Here is a 20424-nt window from a genome sequence, read left to right on the forward strand (position 1 = left end):
AACTCTGGCTGCGACAGATGAACTTAACTGTAATTCCTGGGAGCACCACTGCAGACACAGAAACCACGAACATCTCCTGGTGGATTATTAATGGTTGCACTATAGCAGATGGACTTTGGCTGTACTTAAATAAAGCAAGACAAAACCCAGGCACACGCAAAGGAGGAACAGCCGTACCGCTGTGCAAACGGCTTTCCTACCCTACACTGCTACTGGTCCCAGCCTGAAGAGATCTGCAAGTTTCAAATGATACAAGGATTCCTATGGAATGATTGCACTAAAACAAAACCCTTCCAGTAAACCAAAGTTATACAAATAGTTTAAAGCATTACGTTACAGGTTATGTACAAGCATGTAGCTCAAATATTTCTTTTCCTTACAGAAAACACCAGAACTAACAATGATAATGGATTACCAACAAAGCACACACATTTTGCCCCAGAGATTTAATTAACAGGATTTGAAAAACAGTATCAAGTATTCTGAAATGATTTATGAGCTGTAAAAGCGATGGACTCGAGACATTCAAAGTATATCAGTTCTATTAAAATTACAGTTATCACCATTTACTGATGATAGGCTGAGAAAAAAGAGTGAAAGATTGGGGAAAAGAGCAAATAAAAATATCGGTGAGGTCGTAAGAGACACTGGTGCAATCTCTGGTTGAAAGGACTATGTACAGCAAGGAAAAAGCTTCTTTCTCCTTTACTCTCTTTTTCAAAGAGATTGCATATTGTCAAGGTCCATTTCCATTAGAGGAATACATTAAAATAATTTTTAATCTATATTCTATTTTCTGGCCTATAGAAGGTATTCAAGGACACAGGAAAGACTAGACTACTGCCAAACAGATTAAACAGACCTGCATTCCTACACATTTTAACTATACAGTTACACATTAAAATTCAAAATGGAAAAATAACGCAATGCAAATACTCAAAAAAATACAGAACTATGGATTCTGATACACCTGGGGGAAGCAAGACTATGAGAGGAGTGCTTGAACTTGATGAGGAGATCTGTGTAGTATGGTTTCTGGATCCTTATAGTTATTTGCAGGATTCATCACAGCTGCATATATCTCGCTGTAAGCTCTGCAGACCAGTTCAGTTGATTGTTTTATTATCTGCTCCCTATAAAAAAGACCAAAAACAACCCCCAAAACATAATTAGCAAATTGTGGGGAATATAACTGTGCCACATACAAGGAATTAAAGATACACGCTAAAAATACCCATGAAAAATCAGTGCCAGTTACATTGGAAAGCCCTCTCACTTCAGCTCTGAGAACAATTAAAAAGTTTCAAAACTAAAGAAGTCTTCTTTATGAGGAAAGGCTGAGTGAGCTGGGACTGTTCAGCCTGGAGAAAAGAAGACTAAGGGGGGACCTAATCAATGTTTATAAATATCTTAAGTATGGGATGCAGGGGGAAATGGCCAGCCCCTTTCCAGTGGTCTGTGGGGACAGGACAAGTGGTCTGCAAACTAGAGCACAGGAAGTTCCGCACCAACATGGGGAAGAACTTTTACACAGTGAGGGTGACAGAGCACTGGAACAGGCTGCCCAGGGAGGTAGTGGAGTCTCCTTCTCTGGAGATATTCAAGACCCATCTGGATGCCTATCTGTGCAAGGGAGCCTGCTTTGGCAGGAGGGTTGGACCCAATGATCTCTTGAGGTCCCTTCCAACCCCTATGATTCTATGCTTCTATGATTCTTCATCTCTCTGCACTGTATGTAATCTCATATATGATCCTGATAACCAAGAAATTAGCTTCTTTATTTCTGCAATCATGAAAAAAAATAGCAGAAGGATTTAATTTGTGCATGTTAGGTTTTCACCTGCACTCCCTTGCATCTGTAAGAAGACCGAAAATCTTAGTGATCTACTTTCTACCTACTATGGCTTCTTGCTGCCCTCTGTAAATGCTCACGTTGTTTTCACCTACCAGCAAATACATTCCACCTGCTTTATCTTGATAGCACCTGACTCCGTAACTGGTCAAAAAGGAAGAGCTGAAAGTGACAGCTGCTGCAGACTTCTGCAACAATGCTCTGAAGTCTGTGTCCTGGTATTTTTCTGGATCTCAATGAGTATCAACACACAGAGACTTGATGCTAAATTTAACTGGCAAGTTTAGTATTTCTTGAAGACAAGCTAGTATTTTGATTTTTACATTGCCCCTTGAATCAGTTTACTTTAATCACCATGGTGATGTATTTATAGTTGCAGATGCAGTTTTATCTTTCAGGAACAGTAGTTACAACTATTTTACAGCCAAACCCGTGCAAGTGGAACACCAGGAGAAGCTGAGGAAACCAAGGTAACCACAAATCCAGATTCGGCCCTGCTGTATTACGGAGCAAACGAAACAAAGACACCAAAACTGCATCTGCTTACATCAGGCCTGAATTCACCAACTGCTGGGAATCGACAAGTTAAAGAAATCTCAAAGACCAAGTGCTTAGATCTTTGTCTTCTCAGGAAGTAGTAAGAAACGGAAGCTATGAGAAAGAAGATTAAAAGACAAAACCTGCATTTTATTCTGATTACAGCATCCAGGTTTTGGGTATACAGGATCAATTGCCAGTTACTACAAGGTCTTTAGAATACCTGAAAAAAAGACTGGCCTCATAACAGCAAATCTAGAAACGCTATTATAAGGGAAATGTATTCAAGGTGGTCATGCCTGTCTCAGATCACAGTCTGGGATCACTGAGCTACTGCAACCTGACGATCATTTAAGGAGGTATTGAACACAGAATTCATATAAAACTAACTGTATTGCATCAAATAACATTAACTTAAAAGAAAAAGTGCATTAAAATATTCCAGAGGACTGAACAGCATCCAACGAGTCCTTCCATCAAATAACCTCCATGTCATTAATCAGTACATTAGGATTTCAGTTGCCAAGGCAACATGATACATTTTATTACTAACACAAATGGCAGCACTTTCTAAAAATGGTAATTCCAGTGTTCAGCTTCTGTGATCCAACACAAATGAAAGGAACTTTACAAGAACAACAGCCACATAAATAGCTGAAAACTTTTTGAACAAGCATAGGAATTTGAAAGACAAGAGCATGTACTGGCAAAAGCGGGAAGGAATGTTCTTCATAGTTGTTAAGCTTAAATGATATTGCGACTTGAGTATATAATACACTGGGGTCCCTTATCAAAAGCATGTGGTCTGATTTAGAGAACCAAAGAACTCTTGCATTCCAGCTCAAGCACTGGAACACAGGATCACAATTAGGTGATTTCAAGGAAGAAGACTTCAAGACTGACATCAAAAGTCTGCAAAACTAATTGAAACTTTCAACTACTACAGCCAGAGATTAAAATTATAGTACTGGTTAAATGTTTTGCTTTAATTTTGAGAAGCTTTTGAATTTAGAAGGCTTATTTGCCACAGAAAATATTGACTATCAAGACTGTGACTCTACAAATACGCATCTCTGTAAACAGGTATTTCAACTTCAGAAGGACTGCTGTGTTTAAAGCTCCAGGTTTGAGAGCTAACAGATTTTATTCTTTAATTCTGAGCAGAACTTCATCTATAGCACTGAGTTACAGCTGATTAATAAACTCCTGAATATTAGCTGAGCTACAGCAGCAGCTATGGCAATCATCCTCACACAGGCTCTCCTCTTGCCTCCCAGCTGCCCATTTTTTGCAAGATAACATGAATTCAGCTTAAATTGCGCTGAGAGGTTTAAAAAGCTTATTAAGGGGATATGGCTGAGAGTGCATACATGACCAGCTTACCTTGCTTCATCTGACAGAAGAAAGATTAAGTCAATGTAATTTCACTGTGCCTGCGTCTTTATGGCAGTATAAAGCCTCCCTCTGAAACACCACTTCTATGTTCGCAGTGAAAAATTGAGGCTTTCAAAATACATTTGCTGTTATTATGGTTTTTTAATAGATCCACATTAAAAAAAGATTACCAAAAGCTAAAATACAGGTTTAATAGCTTGACACCTAGAAGCAGAAGGTGCAATGCTTCACTGACGTTACTGCTCAAGCCACCCTGTTTGATCTGTACTGGAGCGGAGTCCTGAGCTGCAGGATCTGTACCCCTCACACAGAGGCCCAACGAAATACTCAAGAGCTCTAACATCCCCCATACCAGGCCACACAGCAGGTAGGTGGCACACAACTGGAAGCCTCTGGATGACAAAAACCTGAGCAATAGAGCAGGAGAATTGTGCGGTTGGACTAGCTGATCATTGTAGGTCCCTTCCAACTGAACTATTCTAGTCTAGTCTAATAACTTCTCAACAACAAGTATTTTTCCCTTGATGTGTCGTTTTTTAATTGCAAGATGCTGTGACACAATCCTGCCAAGGACAGGTGCTAGCAATGAAACTTCAAATATTGTTGCACTGCGTAAAACGTGTCGTGCTAGTCTCAATTTCTGGTATACTCTGTAACTCACCTACTTCAAAAAAGTGTGAAAAATAATGTCAAGAAAAGTTTTTGATCAGTGCAGCATATAATTCTCCGAGCTTAAATATTACAGAATGCCTTCATATGGTTCACATTTAATTGGAAAGAAATTCGTTGCACTTTCCCTTGCCTTAAGGTGCAGTTACATTCAAAAAACCAAGAGAAGAGATAAATAATAAAGTTTTTGCTTCCATACTTCAAAGAAGAAATCACTAAAAAAGCCCCAAACATATTTGGTGAAGAGTATCTTAGACCAATATTCAATAAGACAGAATGCCAATACTCTATAGCAAAAGACAACAAAGTTGAAAATTCTAGACCTGATGGAGCAGTGGGGATAAAAACAAATCTTGAGTGGAGAATCACATATTTTATATCTTTGGAATGCTCATAAAATAGTTCTAAAGCAATTCACAACTAAGTTGGCAAAAACCTGACAACACAGTAAAATGTGTTCAAAATAGAGGCAGGTAATTCATTTTGATGGTGTCCATTAAATCAAGAGTAACTGCTTCAGAAAGTTACAGAATTACATATTCCTCACTGCGTGTTCCAAAAGAGGGGAGAACAAAACTGAATTGTGACCTGAAGGACAATGCAAATATGGTCACAGATGATAACTTGAATTCTCATCATGATCCATTAAAACTTAATCAAATTCATCTCTCTGATCATTATGCAGGCATAACAGAAATTCAAAGGTAAGGTACTTACTTCACAGTGGCACTCAGAAGGAAATTCAGCTGGGACATTAACAGACTATCTGGAGCAGACAGATAGCGATCAAACTGAGCCTGGGGGGTGGGGGAGTGGAAGGAGAATACGAGATCAACATATTAAAAACTTGCTGTTAGGTGAAAATAGGTAAAAACATGGGTCTCTGAAAAGTGATTACATTAAAATCACAGTTTCCTACTTATAAACATTCTCTTTTTATATATATAAGATAGAGCCTAACATACTATACAAAAGTTTATGGTAGAACTTAATAGTCCAAGCCAAATGTCTAACTTCAGCACCTCTTCCACCACCATTTTAAGGTTTTGAGGAAAATTTCTCACCAGGAGTGTCATCAAACACTGAACAGGTTACCTAGAAATAATTCCAGTTTTGGAATTACTGAGACAGCTTTATCTAACAATGGCAACCTTCCTGAACACTGAATGAATCTTCTGAAGGGTTGTAAACCCTAACAGCCACAACCATCCATCATGTAAACACGCAAAAAGCTGGCACAAATGAATAATGAAGTCACAGTTCTCACAAATTACCTTCTGGGGTTATCTACCCTCATTCAGTAGCCAAGGGAGCTTTAGCTGGGCGACAGGAATGGACTTTATTAGAAAAGCATTTGTAAGCACAACCTAAAAGGCTGGGACCTGGTAAACTTTTAGTTTAAGTTGGGAGGCAGGAAATCTGATTGCTAGTACTCCTTCCACATGATTTAAATCCTGGGAAGCCAACAGATCAGGTCGATAGATGGGATTTATGTGGGCTTGATTTCAGCATACTGGGTTCCGTTCTGGTTAAAGCATGTTCACACAGGCAGGCATTACAGAAAGTAATGAAGGAAATAAACCAGTTGGATTCTTCTCTAACTATTCAACTGAAATCATCATGAACCACTACAGATAACAGAGTTACATATATATAATTTAAAGAGATGGTCCCCAAGGTACAGTCTTTAAATCCCTCGTTCGTCTACAAGACAAGATAAATAGAAGATATTAAAATGCAAAATTTATAAATATTGATAAGAATGCACACTGCTCTGAGTAAATCTCTGAGTGTTCTGTGCCATAGCTCTGTTCATCCAACCAGCTTGTGAATCATTGTTTTAAAACTTGAACAGAGGGGGAAAACAGGCTACACTGACACAATCAGGAGGGATTCAACATACAAATTTTTCAAAGGCCTTTTTAAAAAATAAAGTATTTTAAAAGATTTTTTTGGGGGGGTGTGGGGAAAGAATACGTGTAGAGCTGGATGAGTCGGCCTTACTTACAGGTAAACTTTCAGAATAAAGCTACACTTGGCTAAGTAAGAAGAGTGTCAGATCATGTATTACTGCCCACTGAACTGTAATATTGTATTTCCATGCAAAACAGCCTTCAGACACCTAAGAAAAAATACCCGCTGATAATTTGTTTTAAAATATATTGTAGCTTTCAACTTAAAAAAATACAACTGTGACATATGCCCAGCACCTAACTTCTGAGTTTAGCTGAGCTATTTGCATAAAATCAAAGCCTTAGGACTAAAATTATAAATGATAGCAGAACCTACATTTCAAAGCATAGAGGCGAAAACACCCCTTTAGTGATTAAAACTAATTAGAGCTAAGTATTTGCTTTTAGCGATTTAAGATGACTCATGGGATAACATTCCTGTAAGTAAAGTTCTGTTTCTCAAGGCTTAGAAACTAACATTCTATTACTACCTGTTCATAAATAATTTATGTATTTACGACTTCAAGTGGTCAAATTACTACAAATGAACAAAATATTCCCAGACATGTAATTTAGCTTTTCTTAAAGACTACGGCTAGTTAGATGAGTATCTACTACATCACATAATTAATAGGATTCTTTCCCATGTCATAGCACCATCACCACAAGGTGGAATTGTGAAATGCTTACCATTGCAGCCTTCAGGGACACGGAATCCATGCTCGGCAAATTGGACAGAGGACCCTAGGAATCAGTGGCCAAAGAGGGGTGGGAAAAAAAGGTCATTCTAGTGTATGGAAAAAGGTACGAAATAATAAATTCTACAAACAGTCCACTATTGAATTGCTATTTGGTCCTGCTACAGGTTTTTAAATATTTAAAAACTAAATCACCATATCAATATTGGAATGTTGTTAAGAAATTGTGTATTTTACTGCTCTCTTAAATAAAAAATTCCAAATATTGACTTCTTAATACGTCAAGTCCTTTCCTTTCTTCTTCCTCATTAAATCAACCCCCCCCAGAAAAACCTTCTACAAGGCTGAGGATAAAACCTGAACGACAAACTCACCACATCTCCTTGGTGTTCCATAATTACACAGGACAACCTAGCTTGATTCACCTGTTCTGGGAACAGGAGGAATTCAAGCCTGCTTCCCAGTAAATTCTCTCTGCAGGTACTGCATTACAATGTGTGTATCTGCTGCCTAACCCCCTAGCAAACCATGTGACGATGTCACCTTTGCAGCCAGGCAGCTGGAGAGACACAAATGAAAATTGCTATATTCCATCAAACAATCTGCCCTGGTCTATTTGAAATCAGTTTTAGAACAGGAGATAGGCTCATGAATAGGGAACCAAGCTGAGTTATTAATCAGATTATTTATACATTTATTTATTCATCTTAATACATTAAAATCTGTTGAGTTTGGGCACTTTATGCAAAATTATTGGCTGAAGAAACAAGATAAAGCTCTCCAACAGAGCTCTGCTTTCTCTAGAATACACTGCTCTTCACCTTCACAAAAGATCACAAAAGGACACAGGCACATCTGAAGGGAAGAGGGGCTGTTTTAGCACCTATCTTAACAACTGCAGTTCACAAGAAAGGAAGAGCATGAGCTCTGAATTCCAGTTAGCAGTTCTCTCTAAGAAGTTGGAAGTTTTCATTTTCAGAATCTCACTGCGTTTGTGCTGCAATAGCTAAAGAAATGCATAAGGACAAAAGAAGGAATTACTTCAAATTACTGGTGAAGTCCTCTACTGATTTTTCACAGAAGCAAAAAGCAGTAAAGTAAAAAGGCAGGGCACCCACTCTGGAATTCCACTCTGGAAACACCTGAACGTTGCATGTACAGTAGGTCCAGTATGTTCGAGATGTCACAGAAGTGGTATACATACCCAGCACTGTGTTTTAGAGCCAGCTTGACTCTGACACTTTTTGAAGCACATTAAGCTACCTATACTCAGCTATTCTGAGAATGAACAGGATGTCTGTGGTGTACAGAGCCCGGCGATGGTACACAGATAAGCTGCACAGAAGGACTGCTGCATATCAGACCTGTCAGGCTTGCTGAATACACAGCATAGGGGAAACCTGTACTTGCAAAGAGCCTCTGCCCAATAGTCCTGGTCCCGTGAGAAAAATCAATTGATATCACTGAGTTTCTACTTTCAGAGGAATCTTAATTTGCAAAAATAGTAGTGAGAAAATTCTTCTAGTTGGCAGTATGCAGTACCTCCTCAACATGTGTGTTACAGAAGCTTACCTGTTCTGGCTTGTGTTGCTGCACAGAGTTATATATGTAACTCAGACCAGCTCTTGTTAACACGTAGGAAGCTTGTTCATTTATGAGTGTGTCTAAATGAGCTTCAATCTGAAATTTTAAGCATAAGATACTTATAAAATGCACATGAGAGTACTAAATAGAACAAGGTCTGGGGTTAGAAAGGCTAGAAACACAACACAAAAAACCCTGACAGAGAGTGACAAACAAGAACAAAACACAAATAGATGCAGCTTAGTTATTTTATCCAATTACATCTTCCATATTATAAAGAGCCAAAAATAAAAATATTGGTAATTCTTTCATGTCTAACAGAACCTTTTTTTCTTCATTTGTAAATTCAACATCACCAGAATTTAAAAATACCACAGCTCTTATCTTAAAAATAGGTATATATATATTTTTATATAGTACTCTGAAAATATGTGATAAAAATAATCCAACTCTTATTGAAAATATTGACAACAGCATGGCAGTTTTATAATGTACAGAAGAGATAGTCTTTCACAAGGAAAGGAAAACTGAAAATCATAATTAGTAATGCTTTTAGATTCAATACTGATAAACACATTTGGAAAAAGTTAACTGAAAGAACAATACACAATGAAATTACAGCTATCAATTTTGCTTTCATTATCTTCATGTGAAAAGTCATACATGCATTTTACATTCTTAGTATAATCTTCACTTTGCAGAGAAACCTCATCAATAAATCCAGTCACAGCAGCAGCAATCATTTTTCAGTTTGAGTAGTTTTACAGGATATTTGGGGATATATACATTATTACTTCATTTTTACAGGTAACTACCCACATTTCTTTTATTTTTTCTTCCACTCCTAAAGAAAAGCAAAAATTTATAATTTATCAAACTAGTAAAATGTAAGACTTCCATGTCTGGCATTTCAAGAGCTCACCTTTTCCCTTCCTAAAATTGTTCGGAAAAATGCACTTTTCTTCTTAAATCATGAGGGAAATCTTAATATTTCAATTTGTAGACTTTAACTGTCTTAGAGAGTTCTTTTTTCTATGAAAAAAGTTTCTCTTATTAAATATGCCATTCTAACTCCACTTTAATAACCTACTTATGTATAATCTCAAAGATATTTTTTCAGTCTGTTCCTGTATTTGTAAAACGTTTGAAGAAAGTAAATGGTATTAAATGCATAACCTTCAGTTGTGCTTATTTGAAGGGTAAATCAATTGCAACACTTACTTTGAAAAAGAAACTCTGATAATAGAAATTAGAAATGCTCCAGACAGTTTGGAGGGGTTGTCTGTTTGTTTGTTTCAGAGCTAAAAGGTGCTAGAAATTCTAATTAGGAGTAGAACGCAAAAAATGGCTCACAGCCAATCTTTACTGACACCTTCAAATAAGGAGTTTTAACTTTTTTCCAAGCCCCCCCAGCTCCATAATCACTCCTGGGATATACTGCAGAGATGTTCATGTAGCAAAACTATAAACAGGCAGCACGTAAGTTTCCCCAAGTCAATCCTTGATAAACTACATTTCCATTTCAAACTGGTACCACATAGGAGCTACTATCCTGGCACCTTAGGTGAAACTGAACAAATGAGAACAGAAAGATAGAAAAAGGACTGAAGTAGTTACTTCAGCTGTACTATATTCTAGTAAAAACTAGATGATGATCTAGGATTACCTATAAAATGGAATACAGTCAACCATTTGAGAGCCTAAGCTTTCAACCTCTCACAAAGTTTGCAGATAAATATTGAAACGATTCGGGTAATGAAAATTTTCACCAGTGTGGGTTTATCTGCACTCAAACCAAAATAAATCTAATCAGTTTTTGTCTACATACAATAAAGATGCTGAGTACCATAAACTTTGATATCTGCTATTTGCTTCTGTTGTCTGATAAGAATCCCTTTTATCCCATTTCCTTGATTTAGAATTGACCCAAAGCACACATTATCAAAGATACACAGGTTCACACCACAACTTGCAGTCTGAAAAAAAAATCAGCAGTAAAGTTCATTTTCTTTTGGGGTTGTTAAAGCTTACCTGAAACTGTAACATTTCTAGACGTTTGTCAGTGAATTCAAAGAGAGCCAAAGTAGTCTTCATCATATAAAGAGAATTTACCATGAAGGTTGCCATATCAGCTGTGCCCAAATTACTAGCAGACATAGTACACATCTGTAACAACGGATCTAGCACACAAGACAGAACCTAAGATAGAAAACACACAGAAAAGAGGCAGGGGAGGGAGAAAATCATGTCACACGAGGCTTCTAAGCTCATTCTGTCTCTATCACGTATTTATTCCCCAAAGCAGAATAAAGAGAAATGAGAGTTTCCAACTGTGAAAGCAGTTTTCTACTGGATTTGTCGGCAGGTGATCAGCTACCATAGTGATGGGAAAGGTATAAAAACCCAAGAAGAACAGATTCTAACATAGCAGAAGGAAGAGTAACCCAGATTAGATAATTGGTAATTGTGCAATCTTGAGGGTGTATTTACTTAATGGAGTTGTAATTGGATAACACAATTTAGATACTGTGTTAAGAGTAGCACTCCATACTGTACTGTAATTATCCACTTTGTTAGTCACCATCTTATTCACATTGCAAACTTGGGTTTGTTAGAAAGCTCCAAAATGGGACCAGGCAAAAAAGACTCATGTTTCACCCATCTTTTGTGCACCCAGACTGACTTAGATATACTTTCCCCTCCCTCTCCCTCCTTCCTCCCCAGAGCAGTCATTCTTATACCTGCACAAAGTCAGCTTGGCGGGCATCCAGTGGAACAACAGATGAGTCATGAGATGCCAGAACCTCCCGTAGCAAGTTCAGAGTCTGATTTAGTGCAGAGCTTGGGCCAAGATCAGGAGGTGGGAGCTCAACCTGAACGACAAGATTACCTGTTTGTGGGGGTTTATAAAGCATAATTTACTGCGAACACCATCCAAACTGTTAGCACAAATGCAATCAGCTAATAATAAAATTAAATGTATCCACGCAGAGACGAACTTTAATATGACACTAGACAAACCAAGACTGTTTCAGATAATAATTGCCCACAACTTTCCAACATAACCATCCCATTCAATGACTAACAAGCCAAATTTAGATCTGTCCCGTCACTCAGACTGCCTATTTTGTAATCTAGAGATTAGAGAAACCCAAATACTACTGGGTTTGGTAGTATAAACATACATTTGCTAAATTAAGATACCAAACAATAGCCACATTGTTGGCACCACTGAGATTACTTTGAGCAGGACCTCCTGGAAGCACTCCAGAATCTGGTGCATGCAGAACTCTGGGATATTAGGGTCACACTGCAACATCTGAATGAAGAAGTCATCTTCTTGACATGGCTGCACATACCCTGTAATGCTCAGTATGAGAGCTGTAGTCACAGATGGAAAGTCTTAATCCCTAGCAAGTTTTAACCTCAAATTAGCAAATACAAACAAACTGGGTACAAGATAACTCAAGTACACCTTCATAAACTGCAACAATACTGCAAGAAGTGGAAGTCAGGCCTACCTCAAAGATAAGAAGTAGGAATCACAGATGGTTAAAAACCAGAAAGAATTCGTTTGTAAATCTTATAGAAAAATCAGCTTTCAGAGTCAAATTATGAAAAGTTGTATCACCTGAAATGAACTGAAATTCCACACTATCTTTAACGCAGGCTCACATACTTTAGCCCTTCTTTATAACAGACAAATGGATACCAAATGCTTCATAAAATGTTTATACAATGCAACCTAGCACATATCTTTTTTCCCCAACCCACACTCCTCAGGCTACACTCCAAACATGGTTGCACCTTCTTGTCTTCCACGCTGCCTCAAACTGTCTTCCTGCTTCCTACAGACCCTCATTACAGCCCAGACTCCTGGCCTCCTTCCCTTTGCCAACAATCCTCTTTCCACCTTCCCATCTCCTGCTTAGCCAAGGGAAAAGAGAGATTAGTCTGGATCACGTGGGAGCAAGGAGATCCCCAGCAACACAGAGTTAATGGACACTTTGAATCAAAATCTGTTCCAAGAAGGACGCAGGGGAACTAAATTTACCCTAGCCTGAAACTGGCCTGTGCATTCCACTCAAGGTGTTTGGGTGCAACAGAGCAAAGCAGGGTTCACTTCTCAATGCTCCCAAGTGTCCAGCTCAATAAGAAAAGGCATCAGCTTTGCATGGACACACCAAGCCACAGGCAACACATTCCTTGTCTTCCCAAATGAGAATTACTGATTAACAGCACATCACCATGGATGTCTGAGTCTTCAAAGCACAAAAAAGCAGAGGCTGATGGCCAAAGAAACCATGGAGAGCCCAAGAGGCATTTGCAGAGTGGAGCATGACAAACCCTTAGGGAAATTAATCTAATGAACACATCACCAGAGAAAGAAGAAACTACTCTCTCTCTTTGGACCCTAGGTTTCACACTTTGTGTTTCAAAACATTTGAGATACCATGCATGTCCCCACACTGGTACCAAGACAGAGCAAACAAAAATTTTTTGCATCCTTTTGAATATAAAGTGTTCCTCTATCCACACGTTCCAAGAGACAGCATACTGAATTCGAGGAACTAAAGGAAAACTAAATCTAACAGCTTCAGAGAAGAGTAACTGTTCAGCCTATGCAGTCTTGAAAGCATAAAACAAATATTCTAGCAACAAAGTAACAATAATTCAGAGAGAGGCACTTACTCAGTGCTGATTAGTAACAAAGTTTACTGAAATTTACAACACTGAGTGACTTCCTTCTTGTTTCTTCTTATTATTAGGGGTATTGATTGTGCCCTGAACACACTGTTCCCAGACCTGAACTGGACCGTGTTCAGGGATATTTTGGCATTAATTTGAGACTAGAGTTTGATGGAGTTTTCACATCCAACAACCACATAGATCATGGCAATGATAATTTTAGGCTTCTTTGCACAGAATTTCTGTCTCACGAAATAGTTGATGGTCAGAAGCTTCTTAATTAGCCTCATCTTTCATTTAATCTGCTCTTTTAAAGTCCACTGTCTTCTAGATGGAAGCAAGGAATGACACTAAGAGAGAAGAAATTAGGGCAAGGAATAAAGGTTTAGATCATTAGATACTATTTGGGTTAGCCTGAAATTCCTGACTGCTGCAACAGAGGCAGAACTATCAGTAAATGGAAGGAAAATTAGAGCAGTGCTATACTCATTTTGAAAATTCTAACTTTTGCACATAACTATAGATTGATGGGGTTTTTTTCAGAATTAAAAAGGAAAATTTAAAAAAAATCTTTAATTTATAGATTAACCTTCTGTCATGAGATTCATGAGAAATAATAACTATTCTAATTAAAATAAAAATGCCCTGAATGTTTTTACAGGTACTAAAATATTATTGTAACTCATCCTATTTCCAAAAAAGCAGATTTGAAACACAGCCTGAATTCTATTTTTGAAGTACCTGGTTCAGATGCAAGACAGAGAGTGGCTAACAAAAAAATTACCAGAGAAGTTCTTTAGCAGCAAGTTCAACTGCCTTAAAGCATACTCCAACACAGGACCACCTAATAATTTACGACCAGCAGTTCAGTTATGCAGAAACAAGGCCAATCAGCTGTTCAGCCTTTCAAAGAAAACAAGAATTAATTCCCAGTTCTAAAAATCTAATACACAAACCCAAAAAGAATTCACCTAAAATTACAATGGACATTAAAAATTGTGTATAAGGTTTAGTATAAAAGGTTGTATTGCTCTTTAAAGTTCTGCATATCCATCAGTGGGTAAGAGTTACTAAGCCAGTAATCTTCCTCCAAATATACAAACCAGAGCAGGCTTCTCTATGAGAGCAAGTAGCTCAAAGGATGTTTTGAAGTATTTAACAATCCACAAAGGAAAATACAGGAAAAAGGCAGTATCAACAGTCAAGAAGAGAGTGCATTTATGTTAGCTGTCTCTTTTTCTCATTTATGAATGAAAAAAAAAGAAGCAATTTTCTTTTGTTCCTATAAATACATTTAATTCTATTAAGGACTGGAACAGATATTAAGAAACAGCTTTGTTAGAAGCTCGTAGGTCCACCTGCAAATACTGAAAATACTATACAGGCAAGTAATTAAAACCATATATATACTATCCTAGCTGAACATTAAAAGACAAGGATACACTGGAATAAGTCAAGCCAAGGGCCACAAAGTTCATGAAGGGACTGGAGCATCTCCTGATCACCTTCTATGACAAGGTGACCCGCTTAATGGACAAGGGGAAGGCTGTGGATGTGGTCTACCTGGACTTCACTAAAGCCTTTGACACAGTTTCTCACAGCATTCTGACTGAGAAACTGGCTGCCACTGGCCTTGACAGGTGGACCCTCAGCTGGGTTAAAAACTGGCTGGATGGACGGGCCCAAAGGGTGGTGGTGAATGGAACCAAATCCAGCTGGAGGCCGGTCACAAGTGGCATCCCCCAGGGCTCAGTCCTGGGTCCAGTCTTATTCAACATCTTTATCAATGACCTCGATGAAAGGATTGAATGCTCCCTCAGTAAGTTTGCAGATGATGCTAAGCTGGGAGGAAGTGTTGATCTGCCTGAGGGTAGGGAGGCTCTTCAGAGGCATCTGAACAGACTAGATCTATGGGCTGAGACCAACAGGATGAAGTTTAACATGGCCAAGTGTAGAGTGCTGCACGTGGGACGTAACAACCCCATGCAACACTACAGACTTGGGGGAGACTGGCTGAAGAGCTGTCAGGAAGAGAAGGACCTGGGGGTGTTGGTTGACTGCAGACTGAATTTGAGCCAGCAGTGTGCCCAGGCAGCCAAGAAGGCCAATGGCATCTTGGCTTGTATCAAAAACAGTGTGGCCAGTAGTTCTAGGGAGGTAATTGTGACCCTGTACTTAGCACTGGTGAGGCCACACCTTGAGTACTGTGTGCAGTTCTGGGCTCCCCACCATAAAAAGGACATTGAGATCCTTGAGCAAGTGCAGAGAAGGGCAACCAGGCTGGTGAAGGGGCTGGAGGGCAAATCCTATGAGGAACGGCTGAGGGAGCTGAGGATGTTTAGCCTGGAGAAGAGGGGGCTGAGGGGAGACCTTATCACCACCTACAACTACCTGAAGGGAGGTTGTAAAGAGGTGGGCGATGGTCTCTTCAGCCAGGTGACAGAAGATAGAACAAGGGGAAATGGCATGAGGCTGTGCCAGGGCAGGTTTAGATAGTAGAAAAAAAATTTTTACTGCAAGAGTTGTCAGGGCCTGGAACAGGCTGCCCAGGGAGGGGGTTGAGTCACCATCCCTGGATGTGTTCAAAAAAAGGGTATATGAGGTACTTAGGGATATGGTTTAGCATAGGATGGGAATGGTTGGACTTGATGATCTTCAAAGGTGTCTTCCAACCTTGTGATTCTGTGATTCTGTGATCTCCCACACAAGGAGAGGCTGTGTTCAGCCTGGAGAAGAGTGGGCTCAAGCGGGGATGTTATCTCTGTGTATAAATAACTTATAGGAGAGATAAAGAAAAGGGAGATGGACTCTTCTCAGTGGTGTCCAGTGACAAGTCAAGAGGAAATGGGCACAGAATGAAAGACTGGAAAAGAAACATTTACTGTGAAGTCAGTCAAATACTGGAGACAGTTGCCCAGTGAGGCTGTGGGGTCTCCACATCCTTGGAGATATTAAAACTCAACTGGAACCAGTTGTGGGCAACCTGCCCCAGATGACACTTTTTGAGCAAGATGATCTCTAGAGGCTCCTGCTGAACTCATCCATTCTGCAATTCTGTGATAGTAGTATTAAATAAAACAAGAAGGTAATTTTAAACACAGAACTTCACAGTTAAATACTGCTTAGAATACCATACATTAAGGACCTTGCTGGCAGGGGGGTGGAAACAAAGCACTACATACATGGAACCTTGTAAAAAGGTATCTGAATGTTTCATCCTGTCACTTACAACTGAATAGCGTCAAGTACAGAAGTTCATTCTACAAACTGAGACAATATCCATCATAGTTAAACAGCAGCAGTCTAAAACCTCAGTGTACATCTACCAGAGGAGCTTCAGAGAAGCTGTCCTAAGCTCTTCTGAGCCTTGTTAGGACCCTACAGAGATCACCAAAGTAGAATGCCTAATGGCATGCTTTTCCTTTCAGCTAGTAAGTTGGTCTCAGAAGAAAAGCCATCAGCAAGCTTTGCTTTGTTCACACGGATCTGTTCAAAAACCACAAGAGCATTCAGATCACATCATCCAGTCTCATTTAATCTGCCCCATTATCTCCTTTCTCAGAAACCTAATAGGTTTCATTCTGACAGGAATCAAATTATGAGGGAGAAGTTTATGGTTATTCCCATGCAATGTTTTAATACCTCTCCCACTGACAAACTTAACAGATAATGCAATCCCAACATTTAATCTACACACACCTACTCTAAAAAGAACACCACTAAGGAATAACAATCCCAAAACTTGATTTGGGGTACTCTACTAATAGTCTTCTAATAGCTCAGACAGCAGATGACAGGTTAGTTTGGCATCATCTCTCTTTATTACCCTTATGATAACTCTCACTCCATTTGATTCAGTGTTTGTAATTATTCCTTCCTTCAGTAGTTATACTGGAGTACTAATGAAGCAAGGGCAGGTGTGCTTGAAGACTGCCATTCTCCTCATGTATTGGCAGGTCCAGTAAAACATGCTGGCATAGGTAAGCCTCACTCTAACTGGCTTGTTAAAATGTCTCACCAGTGGACTCAGCATGAGAGAACTGAAAGAACAGCCCATCCACTCCAGTGCATGAGGTACTCTGAACTTTGCCTCCAGTTTCATTGCAACAGTTTCTATTGCTCTGATAATTACTTTTATTATTTTGTCTTGGGTTTATCATCATTTGTAAAATGGTAATATGTATCAGGCTGTTCTTAGTTAGATCCAGACAATGAGAACAAGTAGAATCCCAAATCCCTAAACAACTGATTTATTAGGGCAGGATCAAAGGAAAGCTGTAAAAGCATACATAAGGATTGAAGCTGTAATTCTCATCTTTACTACAATGGCTGGTAGACCCATAGCTGGGTCCAAGAAAGCTAAAATTTTTACCTTTCAGCACAGGATCACTAACATTGGCCAAAACACATTCTGGTTGAACCAACCATGAGACCAAACCTACTGTTACAAGAGGTAGAAAGTACTGGCAAGTGACTGCCCAACACTCCCTCTGAAGGGAAAGAACCAGCAATGCAAAGAAGACTGCAGAGTTTGCAGAAAAAGCTGCTGCACTGAACTTTCAGTGACACAGGAGGAGGATAGTGATGCACAGCTTCTATAGGATGTCAGCACTGAGCTCTGTGACAACCTGAGAATCTCAAAGCTGTGAATTGCATTTTAAAGCCTGAAAACAAAGTGGCTTTGCAATGACTCTGCTACCAACCTTCATGACAGGTTTCAAGGAGTATTGGAGCCAAAGAGACTCCCTTGTGCACTGCCTTTCCTTGGTAATGATGGGCTTGTTTTCAGGCAGTACGCAGAATATTTCTTTATGTAGATTTCAGCTCATAAAGAGCTACCTGAGAAGTCTGAACATGACCACCATAAACAGGGCTTCTCAGACTGCAGAGTGTGGATCTCTGAGAACTGCGGGATTTCCCTGTATCATGTATACTGCTGGCTTGACAATGAAGAGGGAGAATCCTGATCTAAGAATGCCTTTAAGTTTCCATAAAGCTCTGTGCTTGTGTCACTCCTTATGTAATATGGGGCTCTTCTCAAAAATAGAAGTGAAGAGGAAGCTATTTTCTCAGCTTAGAAAGAACAGCCTGAAGTCTGTTTCCCATTGTGCTTCAAAGATTAAATCCCAGGTATTTTGAAGGCAGTGCTCAATTCAGCATAATCAATAACCCAGGGAATTAAATTGTATGTAGTGATGAGGACATCAGAGTCAAATTACCATCCTGTCATTTGTCTACATCCAAAGGAAGGGATGTTGAGGAGTTAGTATATAGTTCCCAACTAGCTATGCTTAAAGAGAAAGATTTGCTTAAATACTATTCTTGTCTATCAGCTACTAGATACACTGTAGATATTAAAAAAGCAATGCCACAGCAAGACACAGTAACACACCAGTTTCTAGACAGTTGTCCCCACACTACAGCAGAAGAGAATTTGTGCACGGCTGAAGAGACTCCTGTCAAGTTATAAATTCACTGGTAATTATGACTAAGTCTTCAGGAATTTTGTAGCTACGAAGAGCAATTAAGAAAAACACCTACATTTTCTTTAAATCAAATAAAAATTGTAGGACTGATCTCCGTTCAGAATCTCTTCTGATTTTCAGAAGACATTATTACTGTCATTACAGTCACGTAACACGCAGGCTATATTCACCACTTTCCAATTATCTACACAAAAGAAGCAATTATATTTATAGAAATAAAAATATTTTAATTTAAGAACACCCTCTTCATAGTTTAATCTATTTCCAGTTATTTAAATTGCATTAAGAGTTACATTTTAAATCAAAGTAATGGACAGCTGATACTCTTTGAAACAGGCTTATCAATGCCTTACGATGCAAAATACAAGCCGAAATAAGGAACAATGATTTCCAGAATGCCCAAGTGAAGAGTAATTTACTAATTTTACAAGTGAGTATCTCTTTGTGCCTAAGAGGAGCAGCAATGAAGCCTCTGCAACCAGACGTGTAAGCACAACGGGTCTGTTTTCTAGGGCTTTAATCTTCTCTATAAAAAAAAAAGAAAAGGTCTGGAAGCAGTTGCAGTGCATCTGTGGTTAGCAAAATGCTGGTAAAAAGGTTGGGATGTGAAGAAAATCTTAGTAATACATATACACAATTTTTGTCCAAATACACATTAATAAAAAGGATGGTAAAAAGGAGCCTTGTGATTCCTTAAAACGTAAAAAGCACTGTGACATTCACTATTAAATTAACGAAGACATATGAGAAGTCACAAAAGCTGGTTATCTGTATATTACCACACAATAAACTAAGTAACAGGAGAATTAAATTTATGATAAAATACAGCCTTTATCTCACGGAAACTAAGGTTTCTCTGAGTGTAATTCAGCCTATTAATTTTGTATATTTTGTGAAGTAAAATTAATTTTGGTCATGAGAAGATAGGACATCATTCTATCAATTCAGCAGTTCGCTCATAAAGGGTAATAATATAAGGTCCTTCAAAGCATTATCTAAAACTCTCAGCTACAAGAATTACACATCAGTACAGTCCGATTCTTTCTCAGCTGTAGAGTTACCTCGTCGTTAACTCCTGAAGCACAGAGATTAATAAATAATTGTGAATGCATTTGTTCCTCATATATCTAATCCTCTTCTGAGTCTCTAAGCTTTTGACCTCAATTATATCCCGAGGAAAGATCTTCATAGGGCATCTATATGCAACCTAAAGCTGTCAACGTTTCAGATTTAATTTATAAAATGTGTTTATGAGAAAGAGCAATATTATGATCTTTCTACATCACATAGTAGACTGGGTATGCCATTCATTATTTGTAGTAAAACAGCACCGAAGTTGGCGGTGCAAGCACTGCCTTCGTTTAATGGCAGTAAGCCCAAATTTGACCTGTTTATAAAACAATAGCAACATCTAGAGCCAGTTATACCCAGGTTGGGGGCTGAGGGAAGGGGGACAAAGAGGGCAAAGAGGATTACACAACCTTCCCATAGTGACAATACAAAGAACACACACCATCAACTGGGGAATCACAATTCCTTTATCACTCCTCCTCTTTCTGAAT

At 38.8% G+C, this 20424-nt stretch overlaps 1 protein-coding gene across 1 annotated transcript in view; it reads right to left on the bottom strand.

Moving 5' to 3' along the window:
- Positions 1–985: 985 nt before the first annotated feature.
- The window catches only part of COG6 (component of oligomeric golgi complex 6), a gene marked incomplete at its 3' end in the record, with an annotated part of 57371 nt that continues 37932 nt past the window's right edge, over positions 986–20424 (bottom strand). Inside the window, exons 14-19 of the mRNA XM_084276997.1 lie at positions 11429–11560; positions 10719–10886; positions 8676–8783; positions 7096–7149; positions 5171–5250; positions 986–1133 (exon numbers count right to left, since the gene is read on the bottom strand). Coding sequence (XP_084133123.1) covers positions 986–1133; positions 5171–5250; positions 7096–7149; positions 8676–8783; positions 10719–10886; positions 11429–11560 — 690 coding nt within the window. The remainder of the gene's footprint in view (positions 1134–5170; positions 5251–7095; positions 7150–8675; positions 8784–10718; positions 10887–11428; positions 11561–20424) is intronic.

Source organism: Gallinula chloropus, assembly GCF_964237585.1.
Source record: "Gallinula chloropus genome assembly, chromosome: 1".
Lineage (NCBI taxonomy): Eukaryota > Metazoa > Chordata > Aves > Gruiformes > Rallidae > Gallinula > Gallinula chloropus.